Here is a 27458-nt window from a genome sequence, read left to right as displayed (position 1 = left end):
ATATTTTCCAGTGCCCTCCATTTGCCTATGAATTTCATGAAGTCACTGTTTTTGATAGATGAGTAGTACTCCATTGTGTAGATGTACCACATTTTCTGTATCCATTCCTCTGTTGAAGGGCATCTGGGATCTTTCCAGCTTCTGGCTATTATAAATAAGGCTGCTATGAACATAGTGGAGCACGTGTCTTTGTTATATGTTGGAGCATCTTTTGGGTATATGCCCAAGAGAGGTATAGCTGGGTCCTCAGGTAATACTATGTCCAATTTTCTGAGGAACCTTCAGACTGATTTTCAGAGTGGTTGTACCACCTTGCAATCCCACCAACAATGGAGGAGTGTTCCTCTTTCTCCACATCCTTGCCAGCATTTGCTGTCACCTGAGTTTCTGATCTTAGCCATTCTGACTGGTGTGAGGTGGAATCTCAGGGTTGTTTTGATTTGCATTTCCCTGATGACTAAGGATGTTGAACATTTCTTTAGGTACTTCTCAGCCATTCAATATTCCTCAGTGAGAACTCTTTCTTTAGCTCTGTACCCCGTTTTTTAATATTTGACTCTCTGGATTAACCCATTTTTTATTGGATTATTTGGTTTTTGGTGGTTAGCTTCTTGAGTTCTTTATATATTTTGGATATTAGCCCTCTATCAGATGTGGGGTTAGCGAAGGTTTTTTCCCAGTCTGTAAATTGCCGATTTGTCTTACTATGTCCTTTGCCTTATAGAGGCTCTCTAGTTTCATGAAGTCCCATTTATTAATTCTTGATCTTAGAGCATGAGCCATTGGAATTCTGTTTAGGAAATTTCCCCCTGTGCCAATGAGTTCAAGGCTCTTTCCCACTTTTTCTTCTATTAGATTGAATGTGTCTGATTTTATGTTGAGGTCCTTGATCCACTTGGACTTGAGCTTTGTGCAAGATGACAAATATGGATCTATTTTCATTTTTCTACATCTAGACAGCCAGTTACACCAGCACCATTGATTGAAGATGCTTTCTTTTTTCCTGTTGTATATTTTTGCCTTCTTTGTCAAAGATCAACTGTGCACGAGTGTGTGCTTTTATTTCTGAGTCTTCAATTCTATTCCATTGATCAGCCTGTCTTTCTCTGTACCAATACCATGCTGTTTTTATCACTATTGCTCTGTACTCGAGTTTGAGGTCAGGGTGGTGATCGCCCCAGCCATTCTTTTTAGTGTTAAGAACCTTTTCTCTATTCTGGGTTTTTTTGCTTTCCAGATGAATTTGAGAATTGCTCTTTCCATGTCTTTGAAGAATTGTGTTGGGATTTTGATGGAGATTGCATTGAATCTGTAGATTGCCTTTGGAAGGATGACCATTTTTACTGTTAATTCTGCCAACCATGAGCATGGGAGGTCTCATCTTCTTTGATTTCTTTCTTGAGAAACTTGAAGTTATTGTCATGCAGATTTTCACTTGTTTGGTTAGAGCTGCCCCAAGATATTCTATATTATTTCTGGCTATTGTGAAGGGAGTTGTTTCCCTATTTTTTTTTCTTTTCTTTTTTTCGGAGCTGGGGACTGAAACCAGGGCCTTGCGCTTGCTAGGCAAGCGCTCTACCACTGAGCTAAATCCCCAACCCCTTGTTTCCCTAATTTCTTTCTCATCCTCTTTATCATTTGTATAAAGGAAGGCTACTGATTTCTTCGAGTTAACTTTATATGTGGCCACCTGGCTGAAGTTATCAGCTGGAGAAGTTCTCTGGCAGAATTTTGGGGTTACTTATGTATACTATCATATCATCTGCAAATAGTGATACCTTTACTTCTTCTTTGTCCATCTGTATCCCCTTGATCTCTTTTTGTTGTCTTATTGTTCTAGCTAGCACTTCAAGTACCATACTGAATAGATACAGGGAGAGTGGGCATCCTTGTCTTGTTCCCAATTTTAGTGGGATTGCTTCAAATATCTCTCCATTTAATTTGATCTTGGCTGTTGGTTTGCAGTTGCTTTTATTATGTTTAGGTATGAGCCTTGAATTCAGTTCCATTTGGGAGGGAGAAGAAAACAACTACAAGGAAGGAGGAATCCGGGAGGGAAAGAGGACAGGTTGGGGGAGAGGGAGCATTATCTGGTATTTAGTGGGGGGAAAGGACTGAAGCACTGAGGGGCAGCAGAAAGAATGGAAACAGTCAACCTTGGGAGGTAGGAGGTTGGGAGGACCCTCCAGAAGGTACCAGAGTCCTGGAGGTGAGAGACTCTCAGGACTCAGAAAGGGGGACCTTAGATGAAATGTCCAACAGTGGGGAGAGGGAACTTGTTGAGGCCACTCCCAGCAGAAAGACAGGGCATCAAGTGAGGGATGGGGTTGCTATCCCACAGTCAAAACTCTGACCCATAATTGTTCTAGTCTGAAAGAACTGCAGGGATGGAAATAGAGAAGAGCCTGAGGAAAAGAAGGTCCAATGACAGGCACAAAGTGGGATTCCACTTAAGGGGAAGCCCCAATACCTGACACCATTACTGAGGCCATGAAGCTCCCACAGAAAGGGACCTATCATGACTGCCCTCTGAAAGACCCAACAAGCAGCTGAGTCAGATGCAGATATGTCCACCCAACCAATGAACAGAAGCTGCTGACCCCACTGGTTGAATTAGGGAAAAGCTAGAATGAGGTCCCCCAACACATATACAGCAGAGGACGCTGGGTCTGGGTCCATCAGAGAAGACGCACCCAGCCCTCAAGAGACTGAAGGCCCCAAGGAGTTAGAGGTCTGGTAGGGTGGGGGGTGCAGGGATGGGGACATCATCATGGAGATGGGGGCGGTGTCGGGGACGAGGTATGAGATGTGGAACAGTCACAGGGTGGACCAGGAGGGGAATAAAATCTGGAGTGTAAAAACAAACAAACAAACAAACAAACAGAGTGCCATGTAAAAAGCAAATGCACATTTAAAAATGACAACACACAATAAGCATACATAGGCAACCATGTGTGGTATGTTAGAATTGTCACAAGACAAATAATAGAGAAATCAAAGTAAGGAAGAGGTATTTTGGCCCATGGTTCCTGAGGTTCCATTCTGTGACCCTCCCCTCTACTTCCGTTGTTTGTGATATAGGTAGCCTGTGGTGTAGTAGAACACTTGCAGGGACAGGGAGTGGAGCAGAGCTTGGAGGGGGCCAACAGAGGGATCCAGGACAAGATATAGTCCATAGAGGAGTACCTCATACTTTCTCTAGCTAAAACCTCATCTTGAAGTTTCAACTACTTCCTAACAATGCTGGCACTTATAAATCCCTGGCTATAGAAATTTATTGATTAGGCCAGAGATCTCATGACCCAATAGCTTCTCTGTGATTGGATTCATTTTCTACAGACTGCCTTTAACACACAAGCCTTTTGGGAGAAGCTTCATAACCCCACAATTACATATGGAGAAACTGTATCTCTAGATGGGTGGGGTGGGGGGGACAGGAAATAGCTCTGTATCTTCCCACAGTCCTAAGCAAATGTTTTTCTTTTATCTTGAAGTGCCTAAAGGAGAGAGTCCCCATCAGAAAAGAAAGCACCTTCCTTCACCTGCTTTCCATGTCTCTCATTTCCTCATTTCTGTGGGTTCTCATTGCTGCTAAGATCTGAGTCAAGACAGACAGGGAGTAAAGGCTATGCCCTAGTACCATTCCGGGGGCACAGCGGACTCCTGAGCTCTGCTTATTTCTGTAACCAAATTCCTTTTAATCCATGCTTCAAGTCGGCTCAGTCCTACTGTGTGCAATATGGCGGTGGTTGGCCATCCAGATAGGACACTGATGTTCCCAGTGATCTGAGCAAAACCTCACTGATGTCAAAATTCTGGGAAGAGTAGTCCTCCATCAAAACCAGTTCCAATGAGCCGTGGCAGTGACTGGTCACTGTATGCCAGGCAGGCAAGGGCTGCTCTACGCTCATGTTCTCAGTGACTCCCTACCCATTGGTCAGTCCAGTGTGTCCCCTGCAGTCCTGGGCTGCTGATAGTCCTGCTTAACCTATACTCTCTAATTATATGGCCCAAAAGACAGAGAGAAACGATGACAGGAAGAAGTTCCTCCATCAATTGCTGGTCACATAATCTCTAACAATCTCCACTATAAGCTCATGAGAGCTATGAAAGATTTGAAGCAATTAACATTGTATTGTAATGACAATAATTTACATTTTACAGAGTCCCAAGTGGCCTTAGAGACTCCGAGGATCCTTGGACTGCAGTTTGACGCCTCCTATACTATCTAATCTGGTTAGAATATCCCTGACCAGTTGTAAAGAAAGTATCTCTCTTTTATAGTCTTGATCCTCTTCCTTTCCAATTCATTTATCCTCCAATAACTTTTTCTTGGCACAGCACTGTGAAAACTGATGCATTAGTACATTGCTTTCTCTTTTTCTATTCTTTCCATTATTCCTTAGGTTGTTTTTGAGGCAGGATCCTGCTCTCTAGTTCAGTCCAGCCTAAAACTTGTGGTTCTCCTGTTTTGGCCTCCCAGGCACAAGGATCACGATATCTACCGTGTCCAGCTACAGTAACATGGGCTGTGCCTTTAACATTGGGCTCCAGCAGAAAGTTCCAAATACTAGAGCCAGAGAGATGGCAAAGGACTCACGGAGCAGGCATGAGGATCTGAGTTCCAGGCGTTTCCATGCATGCTAGCAACCAGGGAGCCAGAGGTAGAGCCACAGGTATTGTAAGGCATGCTGGCTGCCGATCCATCTAAAAACAGTTTAAGTTCTAGATCCAGTCAAAAACCTTGTCTCAAGGGAATGAGGAAGAGAGTGATCAAACACCCCTCTCAAAGCAGTGGTTCTCAACCTGTGGGCCCAGACCCCCATAAGAGTTGCATATCAGATATCCTGCATATTAGGTATTTACATTGCAACTCACAACAGTTGTGAAATGACAGTTATGAAGTAGCAATGGAGTACTTTAATGGTAGAGGGTCACCACATCATGAGAGATATAGTAAAGGGTTGCAGTGTTAGGAAGGCTGAGAATCACTGGGAGCCAAGGGTTCGAACCGATGCACAGAGGACGCTTTACATTCCACCCATAACTACTCTTAAATATAAATGTACAGAGCCCACCCCTCTCTCTTTAAGGAGGCTCAGGACTTCACACATCACTTTGTGGATGATGGCCTCGAACCTGCTTTTATTTTCTCACTCTGATAACTCATTGGTAAAATGTTCAGCAGGTCCGGAGTGAGACTCTTGCAGACCTGCCAGGCATCCGTCCATACTGATCACTTCAGTTCCCTCTCTCCTAGTTCAAGCCCTAAGTCTCCCCTGAGATACGGCCCTCATCAGTGGCTCGTGGTGGAACATTAATTCTTTGCGATGCTGATCCTTATGCTTGGATCAACACATTGGCCAAGATCTCCATGCAACAAGGGCTAAGGAGAGAGACGACAGCAAGTGACTTTTGACTGGCACTGATCTCAATGAGCTGTTTGTGTTTCACCATTGAGTAGGATACGTGCTCTAGGGTTTACTCCTGGCTGAAGAGTCTTCTTTACCCCTAAGAACAGGTGTGTGAAATGGAGCAGAAGATCTGATGTTCTTTTTCTTAAATATCTATTCAGATAACCACACCAGTTAATATCTATTCAGATAACCACACCAGCTTCCTACTTGATCTGATGGCTTCCAGCCACGTCACTATTATCTTATATCTCGTCGCTAAAAAGCATTTTTTTTTTGCATTTTGCAAACATTGCCTCATTTTGTGAGTGAGACTCATCTGTGTTGTTACCGCGCCCTGAAAATTACTCTTCAGTAGAATAAGGTAGAAAAGTCCAAACGTTAGATACCGACTTATTGATTTACTTAGTGACTTAAAGCAGTGATTGTAGAGATCGTGTTGCTTACTTGCCAAGCATAACTTCATTTGCAACCTGAACAGAACGACCAGGAGAAGTATCTGAAATGGAGGGCCATTGCCCTGAACAATCTGCTGACCTCCCAGATGCTTCTGGAAAATCTTGCTTGCTTGTCCACCTCACTTTGTGGGTATAAAATGGGAATAAAAATGGGATGTGCGGCTCAGGTCTTTTGAGGCCTGTCTAGGCTTCCATTCACTGGTACCATCTTCCTCCTCCACTATTGTTCCGTTTGTCCAAGTGCTTCTTCCAGAAAGATTGCCACAACAATTGATGCCGTCTACCTCTAGAAAAGAAACATTCTGAAGGTTTCCACATCGAAGGTGGCCCTTCCTGTCCTCAGCCTTTCTGTGCATATGACTTGGTACCATGCTATTTATACGGTATACCCATTGTAATTTAATGCCAATTCTTGATTTACTAAATAATTTTCAAAGTTAACTCCACTGATGTATAGTACTGCCATCACCATCAGGAAGTCCCACAGACTCCCAATTTTGCAAACAGTATTTTTAGATATATAATTAATATAAAGGGGCAAAAGACAAAGATCATAGCAGAGACCACGAAAGCTAAAAATAGAAAAATAACAGAAGTTAATGAACAAAGAGATGTGTCCCTGAGAGAAAGCCACACACCTGTTAAATCTCTACCACGACTATCAATTGTATAAAGAAATGGGCGAAACTCTAAAATGACAGATGAAACTCGATAGCAAGATAAGAAATGCAAGCTTCAAGAAAACAGGGCATCTGGGTCACATCATGTTCTCCCATGACTCGGGAGTCATCACACAAGAGAGGCAGAGAGAGCGTAAGAAATAGAGACAGTCGCTAACACAGAAACGGTGTCCTCAAGACTGGGGAACAGCAGGCTAGATGAGTCACAGTGACAGACACAGTGTACACAACTCCCATTCGACCTGAAGTCAGACAATCTTAACAACAAAAGGCTGTGTTTACACAAAGTCCTATCCCCAGGTGAGGAGCTAAGCTGCTAGGAGGGGAAGAAGCACTTACCTTTAAGAATGTGGCCCCTGGTAAGTGGTCCATGCTCCAGTGGAAGGCCACATCTAGGAAAATATGGGCAGCACAAACTGGACTTGATGGGTGGAGAAAAAGAAAGGACACCAGGTTGAGTGGGTAGAGAAGAGGAGGGAGACTATAATCAAAACACATTGTAGAAAATTCTTAAAGAACAACAACAAAACACACACACACACACACACACACACACACAAAAACAATTTTATGTTCCTGGATGTCTCAATGTTAAGAGACGAAGCAACTGGAAGACCAAGACAGGAAGTTTTCTGTGAACTTGAGCCTACTCTGGTCTACACACAGGCCAACCCAAGGTTACACGGTGAAACACTGTTGGAAAAAACAAAGGAAAAGGAAAACCAGCATCAACAACAGAATAAGCCAGCACCAACAAAACGGGAAGCAATTCCTCAGAAAAGAAGCCTCGGGTTTAGATGTTTTCATGAGAAATTCCTATCAAACATTTGTAGGTTCTCACTATGTATTCTGGGAAAGGAAGTATTCTTTCCCAATGAGCTCATGGGATTGGTTTTCCCCATGATGACAAACCTAGACAGAGGCGGTAACAGATACCAGTGAATGGGTATCTGCTGCATATAAAAAGAACTGTGAGTTGTGGCTCAGTAAAGTTTATTAGTAGTGTGTAAGATCGTTCAAGTTTGACAAAATGGTTGTGATGGCTGTTGTTGTTCATCAATTTCACTACATCTCGAATTAACTAAAATTCAAGTGTCTGTGTATACCTGAGAGGGATTCTTTTCTTAATTAAATCATTGGAAGTGGGAGGATTCACTTTTTCTTTTCTTTTCTTTTTTTCGGAGCTGGGGACCGAACCCAGGGCCTTGCGTTTGCTAGGCAAGCGCTCTACCACTGAGCTAAATCCCCAACTCCAAGGATTCACTTTTAATATGGACCTTTCGAGGTGGAATGACCTTTAATCTGGGCCACACCTTCTGGGGGCAGCCTATATAAAAAGCCATGGAAGGTGGAAGCTTGCTCTCTCTCTTTGCCTGCTCGATGTTGCTAGCAAGTCCATTTCTTCATTGCCATTAAAACCTTCTTCTTTAGGACTCTGGTGTATTCTAAAGACCAGCTAGACATCCAATCTAGTGAACATAACAACTGTGTTCTTGGACTTCCATTAGTAGACAGCCATTGGTGGACTAGCTAGACCTCAGCCTATAAACCATTCCAATAAATCCTCTTCATACAGATATTACATATATAATACTGTGTGTAATATATATATATATATATATATATATATATATATATATATATATTCTCCTACTCCAAGGTCTCCGCTGGTTTTGCTCCATGAGAGAACACATGAAGCAGGTAAAAAGACAAACTAAAACACTTGAAAGAGAAGATGCCCTCAAACTATAGATCTACCCAAGGTGTAGTATCTAGACTACATAAAGACTTCTCAACACTCAACAACAAAACAATCCAATTAGAAAATAGTCAAAACACACAAGCAGATGTTTCCTTGAAGAAAACATAAAAAGATTCCCAATCTCATTAACCAGGAAGAAGGGGTACACTAGAGCCACAAAATTTGTTTGTTTTTAAAAGAAAGGAAAGTAGTAATATCTACAGATGAGTCAGCAAGAAGAAAGGATCTCTAACGTAAGGGAAAGTTTGTCCATTTCTTAAAAACTAAACATCCCAATCCAGCAAATCAAACACCATGAATTTTCCATAGAGAAAATGAACACTTACATCCACGCACAAAAACATTCATCCATGCACACTTCAAAGTTGAGTGATTGAACCATGTGATTTCTATAACCACACTCAGTGCAACATCACGATAAACAAACTTGCAACACAGGCAACAACTTGGATTAAGCTCAAGAGAACCCTGAGAGATGGAAAGGCTAGGCTACTAGGAGAACACACCTATCTTTTGCACTATTCCACTTTTTAAATAGCACTTTGAAAAGATATAATTTAGTCCTTGCCAGGGTTAGAGATGAGGGGAAAGGCTCAACTAGGGTAGGTGGGTAGGTTGGAGTGGCTAAAAAAAGGCAACTCAAGGTCATTGTGGTCATGAAATTCTTTTGTCCTTTGGCTAAAGTAGATAATATGCAAACCTGTGCATGGAATAAAATTTCACAGAACTAAATGCACATACAAACATCACACACACACACACACACACACACACACACACACACGCACTCACAAACTCTGAGTAAAGTCTGGAGATTGTGGGTCACTAGGCTAGCGTGGATTCATGCCTGTTGACCTCCACTTGGTAGATAATTAGGAAGCAAATGGTCTAAGAAGCAGGAATCTCTAGCATCTGGCCTTGCTCAATTTGACAGTCAGACAAGAGACATGATGGCTACCTCCACTGTGTTAATTTAGCGACTATTTTGGAGTTTTGGTTTCCTTTAACAAACCCAGAACTATTTATAAGAATCTGTTTTTGTTTTTAGTCCAGGTGTGGGGTGTGGGCTGCTTCAGAGTGCCCACGGCAGCTGACTGATTTGCCTCAGGTTCTAGCAGGGGCCCTGATAGATGGGTTGTTGATTGTTTGCTGACGGTCACAGTTCAGCAAGTAGTCATGCAAAAGAAGAAGAAAAGAAGGAATTGGCTATCTCGATGGCAAAACCAAACTTGCTCCAAGGAATTCTCCTGATCAGCACAAAGTCACCCCCTTTGTCCCCAATCCCATTTCCCCCTAACTAGTGTTGAAAGTGTAGAAAAGGCAGAAAAGAGTGGAAGAGAGAAGAACCCACAAAGCAGCCCAAGTCCAGCTACAGTTCACATCCAATTCCTGGTGGACAGATTATTCTTTGTAAGGTGTTTCCACTAGGGAAATTGGGAAAACATCAGAAGACCTCCCACTTATTACAGTTGCATATGGCTCTCCAATTATCTCAAAATAAGGGTCCACTTTCATGCACTAAGTCAACTGTTGGTGAGAAAATTCTGCCAAACCAGGCAAACTTTGATAGTTGTTAACACAACCCACAAACTGTTTCCTGAGTAGCAACCTTTTCTAATATATAGTTCTAGATATTTTCTATCCAGTTGTACCCTTTCTGTTCATTAAAAAGATTTATTTCTAATTTTTAATTACTTGTAGGGATTGGGGTGTACTTAACTACAGGCACCCCAAGGAGGTCAGAAGAGGGCATTGGAATTTGCTGGAGCTTCAGTTACAGGCAGTTGGGAGCCACCAATGTGGGTCCTAGGAACCAAAATTGTGTTTGAAGAATAAACCGTTTAAAGCCCAGTTTGTGGATTTCTGTTCTGTTTTGGCATATTTAAAAGCTTTACAGTTAGGGAGATAGTCCTTATGTTTTCTAAACTCTGGTAGTTTAGCTTTTGCTGAATATTATTCACATTAAATATTTTGTTTATTCTGTGAGAATAGGGGTAAATTTTCATGGCCTTTTACAAGTAGTTATCCATGTAGTACAGTACCATTTGTAGAAAAAAAAATCTTTCATTTCATCTGTCACTATGATGTTCAAAAGCAACCAAGCCTCATTCCTAGCAGTATGGAAGAATAGATTATTAATTCATCAATAAGTACATGTTGTCTATGCTTTTTTTGGCCATTTTTTTTATTAACTTGAGTATTTCTTATTTACATTTCGAGTGTTATTCCCTTTCCCGGTTTCCGGGCCAACATCCCCCTAACCCCTCCCCCTCCCCTTTTCTATGGGTGTTCTCCTCCCCATCCTCCCCCCATTGCCACCCTCCCCCCAACAATCACGTTCACTGGGGGTTCAGTCTTAGCAGGACCCAGGGCTTCCCCTTCCACTGGTGCTCTTACTAGGATATTCATTGGTACCTATGAGGTCAGAGTCCAGGGTCAGTCCATGTATAGTCTTTAGGTAGTGGCTTAGTCCCTGGAAGCTCTGGTTGCTTGGCATTGTTATACATATGGGGTCTCGAGCCCCTTCAAGCTCTTCCAGCTCTTTCTCTGATTCCTTCAACGGGGGTCCCGTTCTCAGTTCAGTGGTTTGCTGCTGGCATTCGCCTCTATATTTGCTGTATTCTGGCTGTGTCTCTCAGGAGAGATCTACATCCGGCTCCTGTCGGCCTGCACTTCTTTGCTTCATCGATCTTGTCTAATTGGGTGCCTGTATTTGTATGGGCCACATGTGGGGCAGGCTCTGAATGGGAGTTCCTTCTGTCTCTGTTTTAATCTTTGCCTCTCTATTCCCTGCCAAGGGTATTCTTGTTCCCCTTTTAAAGAAGGAGTGAAGAATTCACATTTTGATCATCCGTCTTGAGTTTCATGTGTTCTATGCATCTAGGGTAATTCAAGCATTTGGGCTAATAGCCACTTATCAATGAGTGCATACCATGTGTGTTTTTCTGTGATTGGGTTACCTCACTCAGGATGATATTTTCCAGTTCCATCCATTTGCCTATGAATTTCATAAAGGCATTGTTTTTGATAGCTGAGTAATATTCCATTGTGTAGATGTACCACATTTTCTGTATCCATTCCTCTGTTGAAGGGCATCTGGGATCTTTCCAGCTTCTGGCTATTATAAATAAGGCTGCTATGAACATAGTGGAGCATGTATCGTTTTTATATGTTGGGGCATCTTTTGGGTATATGCCCAAGAGAGGTATAGCTGGGTCCTCAGGCAGTTCAATGTCCAATTTTCTGAGGAACCTCCAGACTGATTTCCAGAATGGTTGTACCAGTCTGCATTCCCACCAACAATGGAGGAGTGTTCCTCTTTCTCCACATCCTCGCCAGCATTTGCTGTCACCTGAGCTTTTGATCTTAGCCATTCTGACTAGTGTGAGGTGAAATCTCAGGGTTGTTTTGATTTGCATTTCCCTTATGACTAAAGATGTTGAACATTTCTTTAGGTGTTTCTCAGCCATTCGGCATTCCTCAGCTGTGAATTCTTTGTTTAGCTCTGAACCCCATTTTTAATAGGGTTATTTGTCTCCCTGCAGTCTAACTTCTTGAGTTCTTTGTATATTTTGGATATAAGCCCTCTATCTGTTGTAGGATTGGTAAAGATCTTTTCCTAATCTGTTGGTTGCCGTTTTGTCCTAACCACAGTGTCCTTTGCCTTACAGAAGCTTTGCAGTTTTATGAGATCCCATTTGTCTATTCTTGATCTTAGAGCATAAGCCATTGGTGTTTTGTTCAGGAAATTTTTTCCAGTGCCCATGTGTTCAAGATGCTGACCTAGTTTTTCTTCTATTAGTTTGAGTGTATCTGGTTTGATGTGGAGGTCCTTGATCCACTTGGACTTAAGCTTTATACAGGGTGATAAGCATGGATTGATCTGCATTCTTGTACATGTTGACCTCCAGTTGGACCAGCACCATTTGCTGAAAATACTATCTTTTTTCCATTGATGGTTTTGGCTACTTTGTCAAAAAATCAAGTGCGCATAGGTGTGTGGGTTCATTTCTGGGTCTTCAATTCTGTTCCATTGGTCTATCTGTCTGTCTCTGTACCAATACCATGCAGTTTTTATCACTATTGCTCTGTAATACTGCTTGAGTTCATGGACAGTGATTCCCCCTGAAATACTTTTATTGTTGAGGATAGTTTTCGCTATCCTGGGTTTTTTGTTATTCCAGATGAATTTGCAAATTGTTCTGTCTAACTCTCTGAAGAATTGGATTGGTATTTTGATGGGGATTGCATTGAATCTGTAGATCACTTTTGGTAAAATGGCCATTTTTATAATTATAAAATTAATTATATTAATCCTGCCAATCCATGAGCATGGGAGATCTTTCCATCTTCTGAGGTCTTCTTCAATTTCTTTCTTCAGAAGCTTGAAGTTCTTATTGTACAGATCTTTTACTTGCTTGGTTAAAGTCACACCGAGGTACTTTATATTATTTGGGTCTATTATGAAGGGTGTCGTTTCCTAATTTCTATCTCAACTTGTTTCTCTTTTGTGTAGAGGAAGGCTACTGATTTGTTTGAGTTAATTTTATACCCAGCCACTTTGCTGAAGTTGTTTATGAGCTTTAGTAGTTCTCTGGTGGAACTTTTGGAATCACTTAAATATACTATCATATCATCTGCAAATAGTGATATTTTGACTTCTTCTTTTCCAATCTGTATCCCCTTGATCTCCTTTTGTTGTCTGATTGCTCTGGCTAGAACTTCAAGAACTATATTGAATAAGTAGGGAGAGAGTGGGCAGCCTGATTTTAGTGGGATTGCTTCAAGTTTCTCTCCATTTAGTTTAATGTTAGCAACTGGTTTGCTGTATATGGCTTTTACTATGTTTAGGTATGGGCCTTGAATTCCTATTCTTTCCAGGACTTTTATCATGAAGGGGTGTTGAATTTTGTCAAATGCTTTCTCTAATGAAATGATCATGTGGTTTTGTTCTTTTAGTTTGTTTATATAATTGATCACGTTGATGGTTTTCCGTATATTAAACCATCCCTGCATGCCTGGGATGAAGCCTACTTGATCATGGTGGATGATTGTTTTGATGGGCTCTTGGATTCGGTTTGCCAGAATTTTATTGAGTATTTTTGCGTCGATATTCATAAGGGAAATTGGTCTAAAGTTCTCTTTCTTTGTTGGGTCTTTGTGTGGTTTAGGTATAAGAGTAATTGTGGCTTCGTAGAAGGAATTCGGTAGGGCTCCATCTGTTTCAATTTTGTGGAATAGTTTGGATAGTATTGGTATGAGGTCTTCTATGAAGGTCTGATAGAATTATGCACTAAACCTGTCTGGACCTGGGCTCTTTTTGGTTGGGAGACTTTTAATGACTGCTTCTATTTCCTTAGGAGTTATGGGGTTCTTTAACTGGTTTATCCGTTCCTGATTTAACTTCGGTACCTGGTATCTGTCTAGGAAATTGTCCATTTCCTGCAGATTTTCAAGTTTTGTTGAATATACGCTTTTATAGTAAGATCTGATGATTTTTTGAATTTCCTCTGATTCTGTAGTTATGTCTTCCTTTTCATTTCTGATTTTGTTAATTTGGACACACTCTCTGTGTCCTCTCATTAGTCTGGCTAAGGGTTTATCTATCTTGTTGATTTTCTCAAAGAACCAACTTTTGGTTCTGTTCATTCTTTCTATGGTCCTTTTTGTTTCTACTTGGTTGATTTCAGCTCTGAGTTTGATTATTTCCTGCCTTCTACTCCTCCTGGGTGTATTTGCTTCTTTTTGTTCTAGAGTTTTTCGGTGTGCTGTCAAGCTGGTGACATACGCTCTCTCCTATTTCTTTCTGCAGGCACTCAGAGCTATGAGTTTTCCTCTTAGGACAGCTTTCATTATGTCCCATTAGTTTGGGTATGTTGTGCCTTCATTTTCATTAAATTCTAAGAAGTCTTTAATTTCTTCTTTATTTCTTCCTTGACCAGGTTATCGTTGAGTAGAGCATTGTTCAACTTCCAAGTATATGTGGGCATTCTTCCCTTATTGTTATTGAAGACCAGCTTTAGGCCGTGGTGGTCTGATAGCACACATGGGATTATTTCTATCTTTCTGTACCTGTTGAGGCCCGTTTTTTGACCAATTATAGGGTCAGTTTTGGAGAAAGTACCATGAGGAGCTGAGAAGAATGTATATCCTTTTGCTTTAGAATAGAATGTTCTATAAATATCTGTTAAGTCCATTTGGTTCATGACTTCTCTTAATCTGTCTATGTCTCTGTTTAATTTCTGTTTCCATGATCTGTCCATTGATGAGAGTGGGGTGTCGAAATCTCCTACTATTATTGTGTGAGGTGCAATGTGTGTTTTGAGCCTTAATAAGGTTTCTTTTACGTATGTAGGTGCCCTTGTATTTGGGGCATAGATATTTAGGATTGAGAGTTCATCTTGGTGGATTTTTCCTTTGATGAATATGAAGTATCCTTCTTTATCTTTTTTGATGACTTTTAGTTGAAAATTGATTTTATTTGGTATTAGAATGGCTACTCCAGCTTGCTTCTTCCGACCATTTGCTTGGAAAGTTGTTTTCCAGCCTTTCACTCTGAGGTAGTGTCTGTCTTTTGTCTCTGAGGTGTGTTTCCTGTAGGCAGCAGAATGCAGGGTCCTCATTGCGTATCCAGTTTGTTAATCTATGTCTTTTTATTGGGGAGTTGAGACCATTGATGTTGAGAGATATTAAGGAATAGTGATTATTGCTTCCTGTTACATTCATATTTGGATGTGAGGTTATATTTGTGTGCTTTTCTTCTCTTTGTTTTGTTGCCAAGACGATTAATTTCTTGCTTTTTCTAGGGTGTAGCTTGCCTCCTTATGTTGGGCTTTACCATTTATTATCCTTTGTAGTGCTGGATTTGTAGAAAGATATTGTGTAAATTTGGTTTTGTCATGGAATATCTTTGTTTCTCCATCTATCTTAATTGAGAGTTTTGCAGGATACAGTAACCTGGGCTGGCATTTGTGTTCTCTTAGGGTCTGTATGACATCTGTCCAGGATCTTCTGGCTTTCACAGTCTCTGGCAAAAAGTCTGGTGTGATTCTGACAGATCTGCCTTTATATGTTACTTGACCTTTTTCCCTTACTGCTTTTAATATTCTTTTTTTACTTTGTGCATTTGGTGTTTTGACTATTATGTGTCAGGAGGTGTTTCTTTTCTGGTCCAATCTATTTGGAGTTCTGTAGGCTTCTTGTATGCTTATGGGTATCTCTTTTTTTAGGTTAGGGAAGTTTTCTTCTATGATTTTGTTGAAAATATTTACTGGTCCTTTGAGCTGGGAGTCTTCACTCTCTTCTATACCTATTATCCTTAGGTTTGATCTTCTCATTGAGTCCTGGATTTCCTGTATGTTTTGGACCAGTAGCTTTTTCCACTTTACATTATCTTTGACAGTTGAGTCGATGATTTCTATGGAATCTTCTGCTCCTGAGGTTCTCTCTTCTATCTCTTGTATTCTGTTGGTGAAGCTTGTATCTACAGCTCCTTGTCTCTTCTTTTGGTTTTCTATATCCAGGGTTGTTTCCATGTGTTCTTTCTTGATTGCTTCTATTTCCACTTTTAATTCCTTCAACTGTTTGATTGTGTTTTCCTGGAATTCTTTCAGGGATTTTTGTGATTCTTCTCTATAGACTTCTACTTGTTTATTTATGTTTTCCTGCGTTTCTCTAAGGGAGTTCTTCATGTCTTTCTTGAAGTCCTCCAGCATCATGATCAAATATGATTTTGAATCTAGATCTTGCTTTTCTGGTGTGTTTGGATATTCCATGTTTATTTTGGTGGGAGAATTGGGCTCCGATGATGCCATGTAGTCTTGGTTTCTGTTACTTGGGTTCCTGCGCTTGCCTCTCGCCATCAGATTATCTCTAGTGTTACTTTGTTCTGCTATTTCTGACAGTGGCTAGACTGTCCTATAAGCCTGTGTGTCAGGAGTGCTGTAGACCTGTTTTCCTGTTTTCTTTCAGCCTGTTATGGGAACAGAGTGTTCTGCTTTCGGGTGTGTAGTTTTTCCTCTCTACAGGTCTTCAGCTGTTCCTGTGGGCCTGTGTCCTGAGTTCACCAGGCAGGTCGCTTGGAGCAGGAAGGTTGGTCTTACCTGAGGTCCCGAGGCTCAAGTTTGCTCTCGGGGTGCTGCCTACGAGCTCTCCGAGAGGGCAGCAACCAGGAGGACCTGTACCGCCCTTTCTGGGAGCTTCAGTGCACCAGGGTTCCAGATGGCCTTTGGTGTTTTCCTCTGGTGTCCAAGATGTGTGTGCAGAGAGCAGTCTCTTCTGGTTTCCCAGGCCTGTCTGCCTCTCTGAAGGTTTAGCTCTCCCTCCCACGGGATTTGGGTGCAGAGAACTGTTTATCCGGTCTGTTTCCTTCAGGTTCCGGCGGTGTCTCAGGCAGGGTTCCTGCCGCTCCTGGGCCCTCCCCTACGGGAACCCAGAGGCCTTATACAGTTTCCTCTTGGGCCAGGGATGTGGGCAGGGGTGGGCAGTGTTGGTGGTCTCTTCCGCTCTGCAGCCTCAGGAGTGCCCACCTGACCAGGCGGTGAGGTCTCTCTCCCACGGGGTTTGGGAGCAGAGAGCTGCTGCGGGCCGGGATCCTCGAGGTTGGGAATCCCGCTAAATACCGGAAGTATCCAGTCCTAGAGGAATTTTGCCTCTGTGTTCCTGAGGCCACCAGTCAGGTCTCTTGGAGCAGGAAGGTTGGTCTTACCTGTGGTCCCGAGGCTCAAGTTTGCTTGTGGGGTATTGCTTATGAGCTCTCTGTGGGGGCAGCAACCAGGAGGACCTGCACCGCCCTTACGTGCACCAGGGTTCCAGATGGCATTTGGTGCTTTCCTCTGGAATCAGTAATGTGGGCAGAGTGTAGTCTCTTCTGGTTTCCCAGGCGTGTCTGCCTCTCTGAAGGTTTAGCTCTCCCTCCCTGTCTATGCTTTCTGATGGCAAGCATTTGCCAAATTTAGGAGCTTTCTTTTATCACTAGTTTCCTGAGAACTATTTTCTTTATCATGAATAGCAGTCAATTATTTTTTTTAAAAAAACGCAGTCAGCTGGGAAGTGTAGCAGGGCAAGGGAGTTGGCTATTTGAATGCTAAGGAACTTTTGAATTACTATGAAAACTGGATTGAACTTGACAATGGCTATACTGAAGATTATGGAGGAAAAATGTTGAATTATTGTAATAGGGTTTAACTATAATATTAGGTTTAACTTTAAACCCACTGTTACTAAATATAGGGCTTCCTGGGCACTAGTAACTCTCCTCTCAGGTAACAAGATGTTATAAGACACGTTTCTATTCAGTTCTGATCAATGCTTAAAGTGAGAACGCTTCAGATGCTGTTCAGATGATTGGCTACATGTATTTCCTATCACCTTTCAATTTCAAATAAGTTTAGCCATGATTGGAATCATTAGCATAACTTATAAATTTATATTAAACAAGTCTAAGTGGTATCGAAGCATGCATTAATAGAATATTTTGATAGGCTCCCAGGACCCAACAGGGATGAGATTAGCTGAAATGCCCTACAAAAAGGAGGAAGAACCTGTAGAGACCATATCCAGAGGTTAGGCAAGGCCCCTGTTTATGGGATGGGACCACCCACTCATCTCCAAATTCTTAACCCAGAAGGGCTTCTGTCTAAAGGAAATACAGGGACAAAGTGTGGAGCAGAGACTGAAGGAAAGGCCATCCAGAGACTGCCCACCTGGGGATCCATCCCATATACAGACACCAAACCCAGACACTATTTGGGATACCAAGAAGTACATGCTGACAGAAGCCTGTCTCCTGAGAGGCTCTGCCAGGGCCTGATAAATACAGAATTGGAGGCTCACAGCCAAGACTGAACTGAGCACAGGCACCCCAGTAGAGGAGTTAAAGGACTGAAGGAGCTGAAAGGGTTTGCAACCCCATAGGAAGAACAACAATACCCACCAACCAGACCCTCCAGAGCTTACAGGGACTAAACCAACAACCAAAGAATATACATGGAGGGACCCTTGGCTCCACACATATGTAGCAGAGGATGGCATTGTCTGGCATCAGAGAAGTCCTTGGTCGTGTGAAGGCTCAATTTCCCCCAGTGTAGGGGAATACCAGGGCGGTGAGGTGGGAGTGGGTGGGAGGGAGTGGGTAGGTGGGAGGGGGAGCACCCTCATAGAAGCAGGGGGAGGGGGATGGGAAAGGGAGGTTCCAGAGGGGAAACCAGGAAAAGGGATAACATTTGAAATGTAAATACATAAGTATCCAATAAGAAATAAAGGCCATTATTTATCTGCAAAATCAATTTTAACTTAGCCCCCTGCATATTATTAAGCTTACTCCCCCGACTATAAGAAAAAATTTTGATAGAATTATTTTTATGACTGGAAATCAGTATTAACTTGTAAAGCAAAATTTCATTCTTCATATTGTTGGGAATTAGCTGTTATCTTATATTTTTTTAAATTATAATGAGAATTATAAGAATATAATAAGGTATCAAAATACACACAATAAGCAAACAAAATGTATCTATATTACCTATTGTGTGAAAGAGGGTAAATAGATGTGAACAACTGAAGTAATCACACATGTATTTCTGTTCACTTACGTTAAGGGACTTTTTTCTAGGTACAAGTTTGTTTTCTAATTATATTTAGCACATTAATATGTTTCAGATGTTTTGTAACGATTTCTTCCTTTTAATCTTTGCAAATCATAAATTATAATATGGCTCCTGGTTTTTACAGATCAACAGACAGAAAGAGGACATTGAAATTAAAAAGAAGTATGCCAGTATAGCCACCCGTATTGGCGGCAAGGTTGTATGGAATCTATCTATCTATCTATCTATCTATCTATCTATCTATCTATCCATCCATCATCTATCTATCATCTATCTATCATCATCTGTGTCTCATGTACCAATCATCTATCATCTATCTATCTATCATCTATCTATCATCTATCTATCATCATCATTTGTCTCTCGTGTACCAATCATGTCTATCATCTACCTATCATCCATCTATCTCTATTGCTATTGTTATCTGTCTGGGTTCAAAAGCATGCCATTGTTTTCTCGTATATGAGTTTAAATGAAAGTGCTTGAAATCAAGTGTGGGTAATACTCTTCAGAAGAGGCGAATTCCTAGCACATAGCCACCCACACCCCAGCTCCAGAGGATGCAATATCTTCTCCTGAACTCTGAGGACAGCAGCATCCATGTACACACACACACACACACACACACACACACACACACACACACACACACCCATCCCCTCCCCCACCCACACACAGAGAAAGAAAGAAAATGGAATAAGTCTTTAAAAAAGAAAACAAAAGGATCGTTAGGTGGGAGATAGAAGCTGAGGGAAGTAGGGAGGGGAGGAAGAAAATGGACAGTAGAATCAGCAAGCCATTTTTTCAGACAGGCTGCTGTAAACCCTAGGACATGAGTTCCTGCCTCGCACTTCCCCCTTTCTCCTTCCCCCTCCTTCCCACCTTTATACAAACTTCAGACTGCCACCTCACCAGTTTTACAAAAACAGTCCCTACAGCTGCTGCCAAGGAATGTATCTGTTTCAAGGTTTTTTTCCTAGAATAATGGGATAGAGGGACATCCGATTCCAGTTACCACTCAAGGCAGCCAAAGGCGAGCCGTGCCACTAGGAACGAGGGCAGATGAGCCTCAGCTGAGAGTAAACTGCCCACTCCCGGGTTCCTGCTCAGGGGAGGGACAGGTAAGGATTGCAACTCTAAAGGTAAAATGAGAATAATTGTTAACTCTCTTTGGGCAGAGAGGAACATTTGCCAAGGGAAGAGAGTCTTCTGTCTACCTAACGCGTCAAGCCAGAGAGGGCTCACAGTTTGTGCGGCCCCCTGGAACTTCCCTCAGTGTGTCTCCAAAGATGAAAAGGAAGGCATCGAAGAAATTTCCTGTGGTTACGTTCGCTCCTTCTGCCACCATTATCCCTGATACAATAGAGACGCCGACGCCGACGACGACGACGCCGACGCCGACGACGACGCCGACGCCGACGACGACGCCAACGACGACGCCGACACCGACGACAACGACGGCCATGGCTCCTACCTCTTCTGAGATTTTTACCAGTCTCCTTTCAAAGCCTTCAGACAAGCGTGTAAGAACCATGCGCCTTACCACTATCCACTGCACTTCACGTACTTCCTATGTAGTGGGTTGTTGTTCTGTTGGCCGAGCCTTGCAGCCACCACTTCTGCCCAGCAGCCTCCCGGACTCATTGTCTAACCCACCCAACGCTCACTTAGAGTAGGCGCTCTACAAGCTAACTCCCAGGGTGTTCTTGGTAAATCCCTTAGCTTTCTCAAAGTGAGAGAGTTACCCACAGTGGACTACCTGGTATAGGTTAGTTTATACACCTTAGTAGATCCCTGCTGAATTAGCAAAATCTGAGAACCTAAATTCCTAAGTTCATGCTTGCTAGGGCGAATTGCACTAACTCTGTGCTGATGTCTCCCTGAAGGAAATGGAAGGATCTGGTCCTCTCGCTCCCACAAGAGTCTACACTTCTCGGCTAGATTAGATATCACTATTGGGGACATAGATGCATAGGTTATAAGCGGTGGCTCCCCTTAGCCATGTTAAGAATCAGTTCTCTGAAGTTCTGCTGCTTGGTGGCGTGTGAGAGTTCGGGCAGTACCATTCCCTGGGCTGAGATTCTAAACTGCATGCAATGGAGAAAGCTAGCTAAGAACAAATATTAATCTCCCCCCCACACACCGTTTTCTCACTGTATATACAGTACAACCAGATGATACAACTCCTTGCTGCTTTGACTTCCTCAAGACGGGTAGTACCCTGGAACTAAGAGTCAAAATAAACCCTTTATCCCCTAATTTTCTTTTGTAAGGGTATTGAACAAAAGCGACAAGTAGCAATGCTGTAGCTTGTAATTGGGCAGTGTGTTCCCCAAGACTACATTCCCATGATCCTGGGGAGGACTTTCTGTGTGCTTAGCTGTGGGGATAATGAGGGGTATAGGTGCACATGGTTTGTGGGCACCATGAATTTTGTATCTAGACAAGATTTTAGAGCTAACTGGTGACTCACCGGGGCCAATGTATAGCCCTTCTCATAGAGTGTCCACTTAGATGCTTAGAGCTTCTGTGTCCTTGAATCATGTTCTGCAAGATCTCATAGCATTATCTACCTATCTATAGGGTATGGAAAGACAGAGCACCTTGCTTCACAAAGGGGAAAGAAAAGAATCTAGGCCATTTAAGCCATTTAACTAGACAGGTAGATCACTCAGAGAGAGAGAGAGAGAGAGAGAGAGAGAGAGAGAGAGAGAGAGAGAGAGAGATCCAGCATATTACTCTATCAGGAAAAGACAGTCTACTTTGGACTTCTCCATCAAGAAGTGAGAGAAATCATTCCCAGCTGGTATAGTGGTATTTGCTTATGTGGTCCCAGCCCTCAGGAGGCAAAAACAGAGGCAGAGGCAGAGAGGCAGAGAGAGGCAGGGTTAGAGGCAGGGTTAGAGGCAGGGTTAGAGGCAGGGTTAGAGGCAGGGCGTAGAGGCGCAGAGGCGCAGAGGCGCAGGGCGCAGGGGGCAGGGGGCAGGGGGCAGGATCATCATGATGCAAAGACCAGCCTGAACTACAAGGGTGGGTCTGGGGCCAGCCAGTGCTACACTGCAAGCCCTGTCTCAAAAAACAGAAGAAAACCAAGATACAAAAAAGAAGGGAGAAAAGAAAGGAAAAAAGGAAGGGAGGAAGGGAAGAAGGAAGGAAGGAAGGAAGGAAGGAAGGAAGGAAAGAAGGAAGGAAAAACATTTCCATTGTGAAAGTTGAAATGCAGAGTCAGGAGGAACACTGGATAAGCCTCTGAGGAAGAGACTTTGCTGTGACTGACCAGTGACTTAGTTCTAGAAGTGGCTGTTTTTCATAATTCTCATATTGAGAAATGTTTTTCTTAAAGTTCCCACCAAACAAAAACTGATCAGAGGGATGGGGAGATGGCCTAGTGGGTCAGAGTGCAGTACAAGCCGGCATGCATGAGGGTCTGAATTGGAGTTCCCACCCCTCATTTAAAATGCCAAGGATGGCTGCTTAGGCCTTACCTTGTACTATTCCCAGTGAGACAGGCCAGCCAGTCAGCCTCGCCAGAAACGTATCTTGCTCAGTAAGAGACCCTGTCTCAAGATAATGAGGCACAGTAGAATAAGACACCCGGGGCCCACCTCTGACCTCTGACTGTTTCGACAGGTGCTTACATGTCATCTGTCTGTCTGTCTGTCTGTCTGTCTGTCTATCTGTCTCTGCCTTGCCTCCCCTCACCCTCCTCTCTCTCTCTTTGCCTCTGTCTCTGTCTCTCTCTTTCCCTCTCCCTCCCCCCCTCGCACGCACGCACACACACACACACACACACACACACACACCACATCAGAACAACCTGCAGAAGGAACAAGAAGAGCAGCCAGCCACCCTGGGGACCAGAGCAGAAAAGCAAGAGGTCCTTGCCCAAGAACCCTGGTTATACGCCCTAGCTTTTCAAAACCAAAAAGATTTTTCTGAGTTTCTGGAGGTGTAGCTCAGTGTTACGGTACTCACCAACCATGTCTCTATAGGTTCTATTTCCCACACTCAGAAAAGACGAGTTTTTCCCTGTGAAGGCTGACATCATGGACACACACAGAGTACAGACCTAAGAGAGATTGCTCTGTTTGACAATGAAGAAAGGCAGTGTCAGGGTTCGAGGGACAGGCTCAGATTCCCACTATGCCTCCCTGTCTGTATCTGGCAAAGTTGTTACCTGGCAAGGAGAGATGAGCCCACAGTCTTACAAGGTCACTGACTTGTAATACTTCCTTTGTGAATGTCCATTCTTGAAGAGTAAGTTTGAAAACCATCATTGAATGGACTCTGGAGGCTGTTCATAGAAAGCTTGAGCACTTAGTTTCTTTATTCATGGCTGTGTGTGTCCAGACCTTAGAAGGATTCAAGGGGCCCTGGTTTAAGCCTTAAGCTTAGTGAGTTGATGCTGGGGATCTTGTTCCCAGTGAATGCTTCAGTGGACAATGACGTAGGTACCTGTCAAGGAGGCCTGGGCTCTAACATGCTGGATGCTGGCTATATAGGGCAAGAGTAACACCAACAGCCAGGCTCAGCAGCTGAGCTCCCAGCTGAGGTCCCAGCAGCAGGGGGCAGATACAGTAGCAGCCTTCCCTGTCACCTTCATGACCCCAAGGCTGGAACTGAATCCTAGAAATCTGGCTCAGAAGCTCCCATGACCAGAGCTTCAGAGAACATTCTATCCATTGCTGAGACTCTCACTGTTTAACAGTAGGTAGTAATTGGACAAGAGGAGGGCACGGGGACCTAAGCTGGTCCTTACATCTTAACTGATTCCATTTTCAAATGTATTTTCTGTTCCATGACAGTTGCTGTCACCTATGTTAGTGGTTCTAGTCCCAAGGCCACTTTCCAGTGTGACGATTCCTTTTACAATGCATATTAACTTCTGTCAGTGCCACACAGCTTAGGACCACCTTTAAATATTTAACTCGGGTGGGGTGGGGGTTTCTAGACCTCTCGGAATGACCTTTTAAGGGCTTTGTGATACCCATCACAGGGAAACGACACCGGAAAGCTCATTGCCTGAGCTATTACATCAGCCGTTTCACTTCCTAATTAATCATACTTATTTTTGAAATCTGTGTCATTTGGTGGGAACAGAGCACATGCTGCCTTGGGGGAGACAAACAGTGATAAAGGCAGTGTTCAGCCAGTCTGAAAAGCACGCACACGCATCGCCTTCAGATTTTCAGCTCATAAATGATTTCACAACATAAAATTTCTATTTGTACAGGGTACTTATGTAAAGTTTACTTTCTGATAGCTGTAAAAAACCAGTTCAAATACTCGGGTTTCATGTATCAAGGTTAAATAGGATTCTTGGGTTTCCCTCCCCCTCAGCCAACCCCAAGTAATTAGTTAATTAAGGTCACGCCCAGCGAATACTTCTCTGGAGGACTTGAGAGCCTCCTTTGGGGTAGCCTGGTCTACGATGACAAGCCATATGGCATACGTTTAGGTGTGCTCAGGGCCCTTCTGTGTGGGAAATAGGACAAGGGACAAGGCCGATCTTGTTCCCATTCTCACCATACAAAGCAATTCATGCAGGCCAAAAAGCAAAGGAACAAAAACTATATAATATTTAACACTTAATAATGACTACTAAAACATTTCTGTAACAGTTTGCAGACATAACTATAATCATTCTGCAAGCTAGTGATTGTAAGATGATTATGTGATACCAAATTATTATCTCCACCATTCAACCCTTTCGTTTGGCTAAATGACACATAAGGCTGAAAATAAACCGTCCACGGGAAGAAAGCAATGTATCCGCTAAATCAAATTTTAGTTTTACAGAGTGCAGAGGGACGCCAGGAACTTTGATGGTTGTTGACTGTGGGATGCCTGTAGTCATACAGAAAAGTTCCTGGGTGTGACGTGTGTGGTCTTTGGAGGCTGTCAGAAGGTATTTACTGTGTTTGGATGATGTTAATACAAAATAATTCCACTTACACTGGCATGAACTCATGTACACATGTGCTGTATGTGTGTGCTGTATTTGTTTATGCGTGTGTATGTGTGCATGTAAATGTGCTGTGTGCATGTGTGCATGCCTGTAGGGGTTGTGTGTGTGTGTGTATATGTGTGTGTGTATGTGTGTGTGTGTCTGTGTGTGTATTTGTCTGTGTGTATATGTGTGTATGTCTCTGTGTGTGTCTGTGTGGTGTGTGTATGTGTGTGTGTGTGGTGTGGTGTGTGTGTGTGTGTGGTGTGGTGTGTGTGTGTGTATGTGTTTGGTGTGGTGTGGTGTGTGTGTGTGTGTGTGGTGTGGTGTGTGTGTGTGTATGTGTGTGGTGTGTGTGTGTGTGTGTGTGTGTGTGTGTGTATGTGTGCTGCATACCCCAGGCTAACTGGCTTATGAGCTTCCAGAAAATTCTCTTGGCTTAACATCCCTCTTGTTTTTGCAACAAGTCCTGAGGTCCCAGATGTGTGCCTCCATCTCTGGTTCTGGGGATTGAATTCAGACTGTCAGGAGACACTTTTTCCCAATGAGCCATGTCCCTGGCCTTAGAGTTGCATTTTCATTTCTATAAGATTAATAATCACTTTACCCTGTGGAAACAATTGCAGATCAATCACACACTACAATGCTTGCTTTGCTTTAAAATCAAATTCCCCTAAAAAATTCATCTTTAGTTTCTGCACTCAGAGACCCAACCTGAGAATCTGGGCAATATCCCATTTAAAATTAAACTGAGTTTAGAGGCTTGGCACAAGGTTACTGAAGACAAACAGGAAATCTGAGGGTCTGAAGTCAGCCTGGACCACATAGTCTGTCTCATAAACTAATTAACCAGTTAATTAATTAAAAAAATTCTACCTAAAGGTAGTTTCCATCTTCCATAAAATTTTATGTTGGGACTCAAACACATGTTTCCAATATACTTGGGACTAAAACTTGTTAGAGAAGTTAGCATTTAGTATTTCCTGAACAATCGAAAATGATTCAAAAATTACTCGAAGGGCTTTATGCTGTTCAAGTTTCTACCTTTATCTCACTTGTTTTGTTCTCCATTTGCTTCCGTTGTTCTGTGTCCTCTAAGACTGACCTGGAGTGCACTGTAGCTCAGCTTTGCTGTAGCATAGCCTCCCTCTTGTGCAGTGTAGTTCAGTGGTAGAACACTTGCCTAGGACTTCAAGGCTCTGGGTTCCATGCCCAGCACTGCCAATCTCCCAGATTCCTTTTTATATTTGCTTTGCAGCAGAGAGATTCTGCTCACTTGAGTGTTTGTTGTCCAATCCTCAGGCCACCTCTTAAATTCTAGATATGTATTTTTTTTCTTATACAGTCTCCTAAATTCATGACTTGATATCTGTTATGGATAAAACCCACCATTAACAAAATTTCTGGGTGCAAGGACGAGTCTCTCCAGCCGCCTGAGCTGCTCTGAAACCCTGTATGTTATGCCCACAAAGACTAAACTCTTCCGCGTGCAGCTAACTCCTCTTCCTTCGCCTTCCATGGCTACCCCTGGTGTACTGGTGCCGGTCAGAGGTAGTCGTTTGCTAGCAAGATAACGATAGTGTTCATATAAAGGTCACTTGACCATTTAGTAAGCATTTAGACCAAAAAAAGTAATTTTTTGTTAGTGCCTTAATTTCCTTTTCTTTCCTGCCGCCGTGGTAAGGGTGTCCTGGCTCTTAGCGCCTAGGCGTTGTCCTTCCTGGCAGTGGAATATGAACGTCAGGAGTTTGTGGCAGCCAGTGACTTTCCATGCACTGTCAGGAAGCAGAGAAGGGTGAACACGGTGCGTGGCTTAGCTAGCCTCCTCTTTATGCAGTCTAACACCCAAAGTAAGCAATGGTGGTACTCACTTTCAGGAAAGGCCCTCCTCTCTCTATAGACCTAACCAGGATGGCCCCTCACAGACCTGCCCAGAAGCTACGTCATCCCTCACAAGCATGCGCAGACGCTCGTTTTCTCACTGAGTCTCTTTCTCATCGAGTGAGTGATTGAGATTACCTATCCCAGTTAAAAGATGATTTTGACCGTGATGCATTTGAGGGTGGCGAGAGAGAAATGCCTTTCACTAGGCTCAGAAAGAGTAGCCAAAGCCTTATACCAACAGGAATTAGGAGAGAAAGAACTTTTGACAAGACGGAAAAGAAAACAGGTGTATGTGGCTATTACAAGTAATGTGGTAAATTTCATGGCAATTGATAAGCACGGTGACGTTTCTTCTATTCCAAACCTTGGCTATCGACTCCAAATTTAAGAAGTTGTTTCATATAAGTTTTAAGAAATTTTTAAAAGCCTAAGTTCTAATATCAGTGAAAATTATTTGGATTCCCCGGAACTGGAGTTACAGATGGCTGTGAGCCACCGTGTCGATGCTGCAAATGGAACTTGGGTTCACAACAAGCACAGCCCATGCTTTTAACTGCTGAGCCATCTCTCTGGCCCCTAAAATGAATGTTCTCAGTTTTGAAATTTTAGTTATAATAATATAAAAAGTCAAAAGAGAGACACCCTTGTGGAAATAATTCATAATCATCTTTTGATTGTGCAAATACAGTCATTCGATGTGTGTTCT

At 42.8% G+C, this 27458-nt stretch overlaps 1 protein-coding gene across 12 annotated transcripts in view; it reads left to right on the top strand.

The window, feature by feature from the left end:
- The window catches only part of C17h10orf67 (similar to human chromosome 10 open reading frame 67), a 111923-nt gene that overhangs the window by 46714 nt on the left and 37751 nt on the right, over positions 1–27458 (top strand). For all 12 annotated transcript variants that reach the window (XR_010058939.1, XR_005495400.2, XM_039096205.2 and 9 more), the window contains 2 exons: positions 19046–19117; positions 20100–20444. Coding sequence is in view for 10 of the 12 variants with exons in the window: in XM_039096205.2 (XP_038952133.2) it covers positions 19046–19117; positions 20100–20444 (417 nt within the window). In the remaining 2 variants the exon portion in view is untranslated. The remainder of the gene's footprint in view (positions 1–19045; positions 19118–20099; positions 20445–27458) is intronic.

This window comes from Rattus norvegicus, chromosome 17 (genome assembly GCF_036323735.1).
Source record: "Rattus norvegicus strain BN/NHsdMcwi chromosome 17, GRCr8, whole genome shotgun sequence".
NCBI classification, from domain to species: Eukaryota; Metazoa; Chordata; class Mammalia; order Rodentia; family Muridae; genus Rattus; species Rattus norvegicus.
Note: the sequence above shows the minus strand (reverse complement) of the source record. Positions and strands in the feature narration are given on the sequence as shown.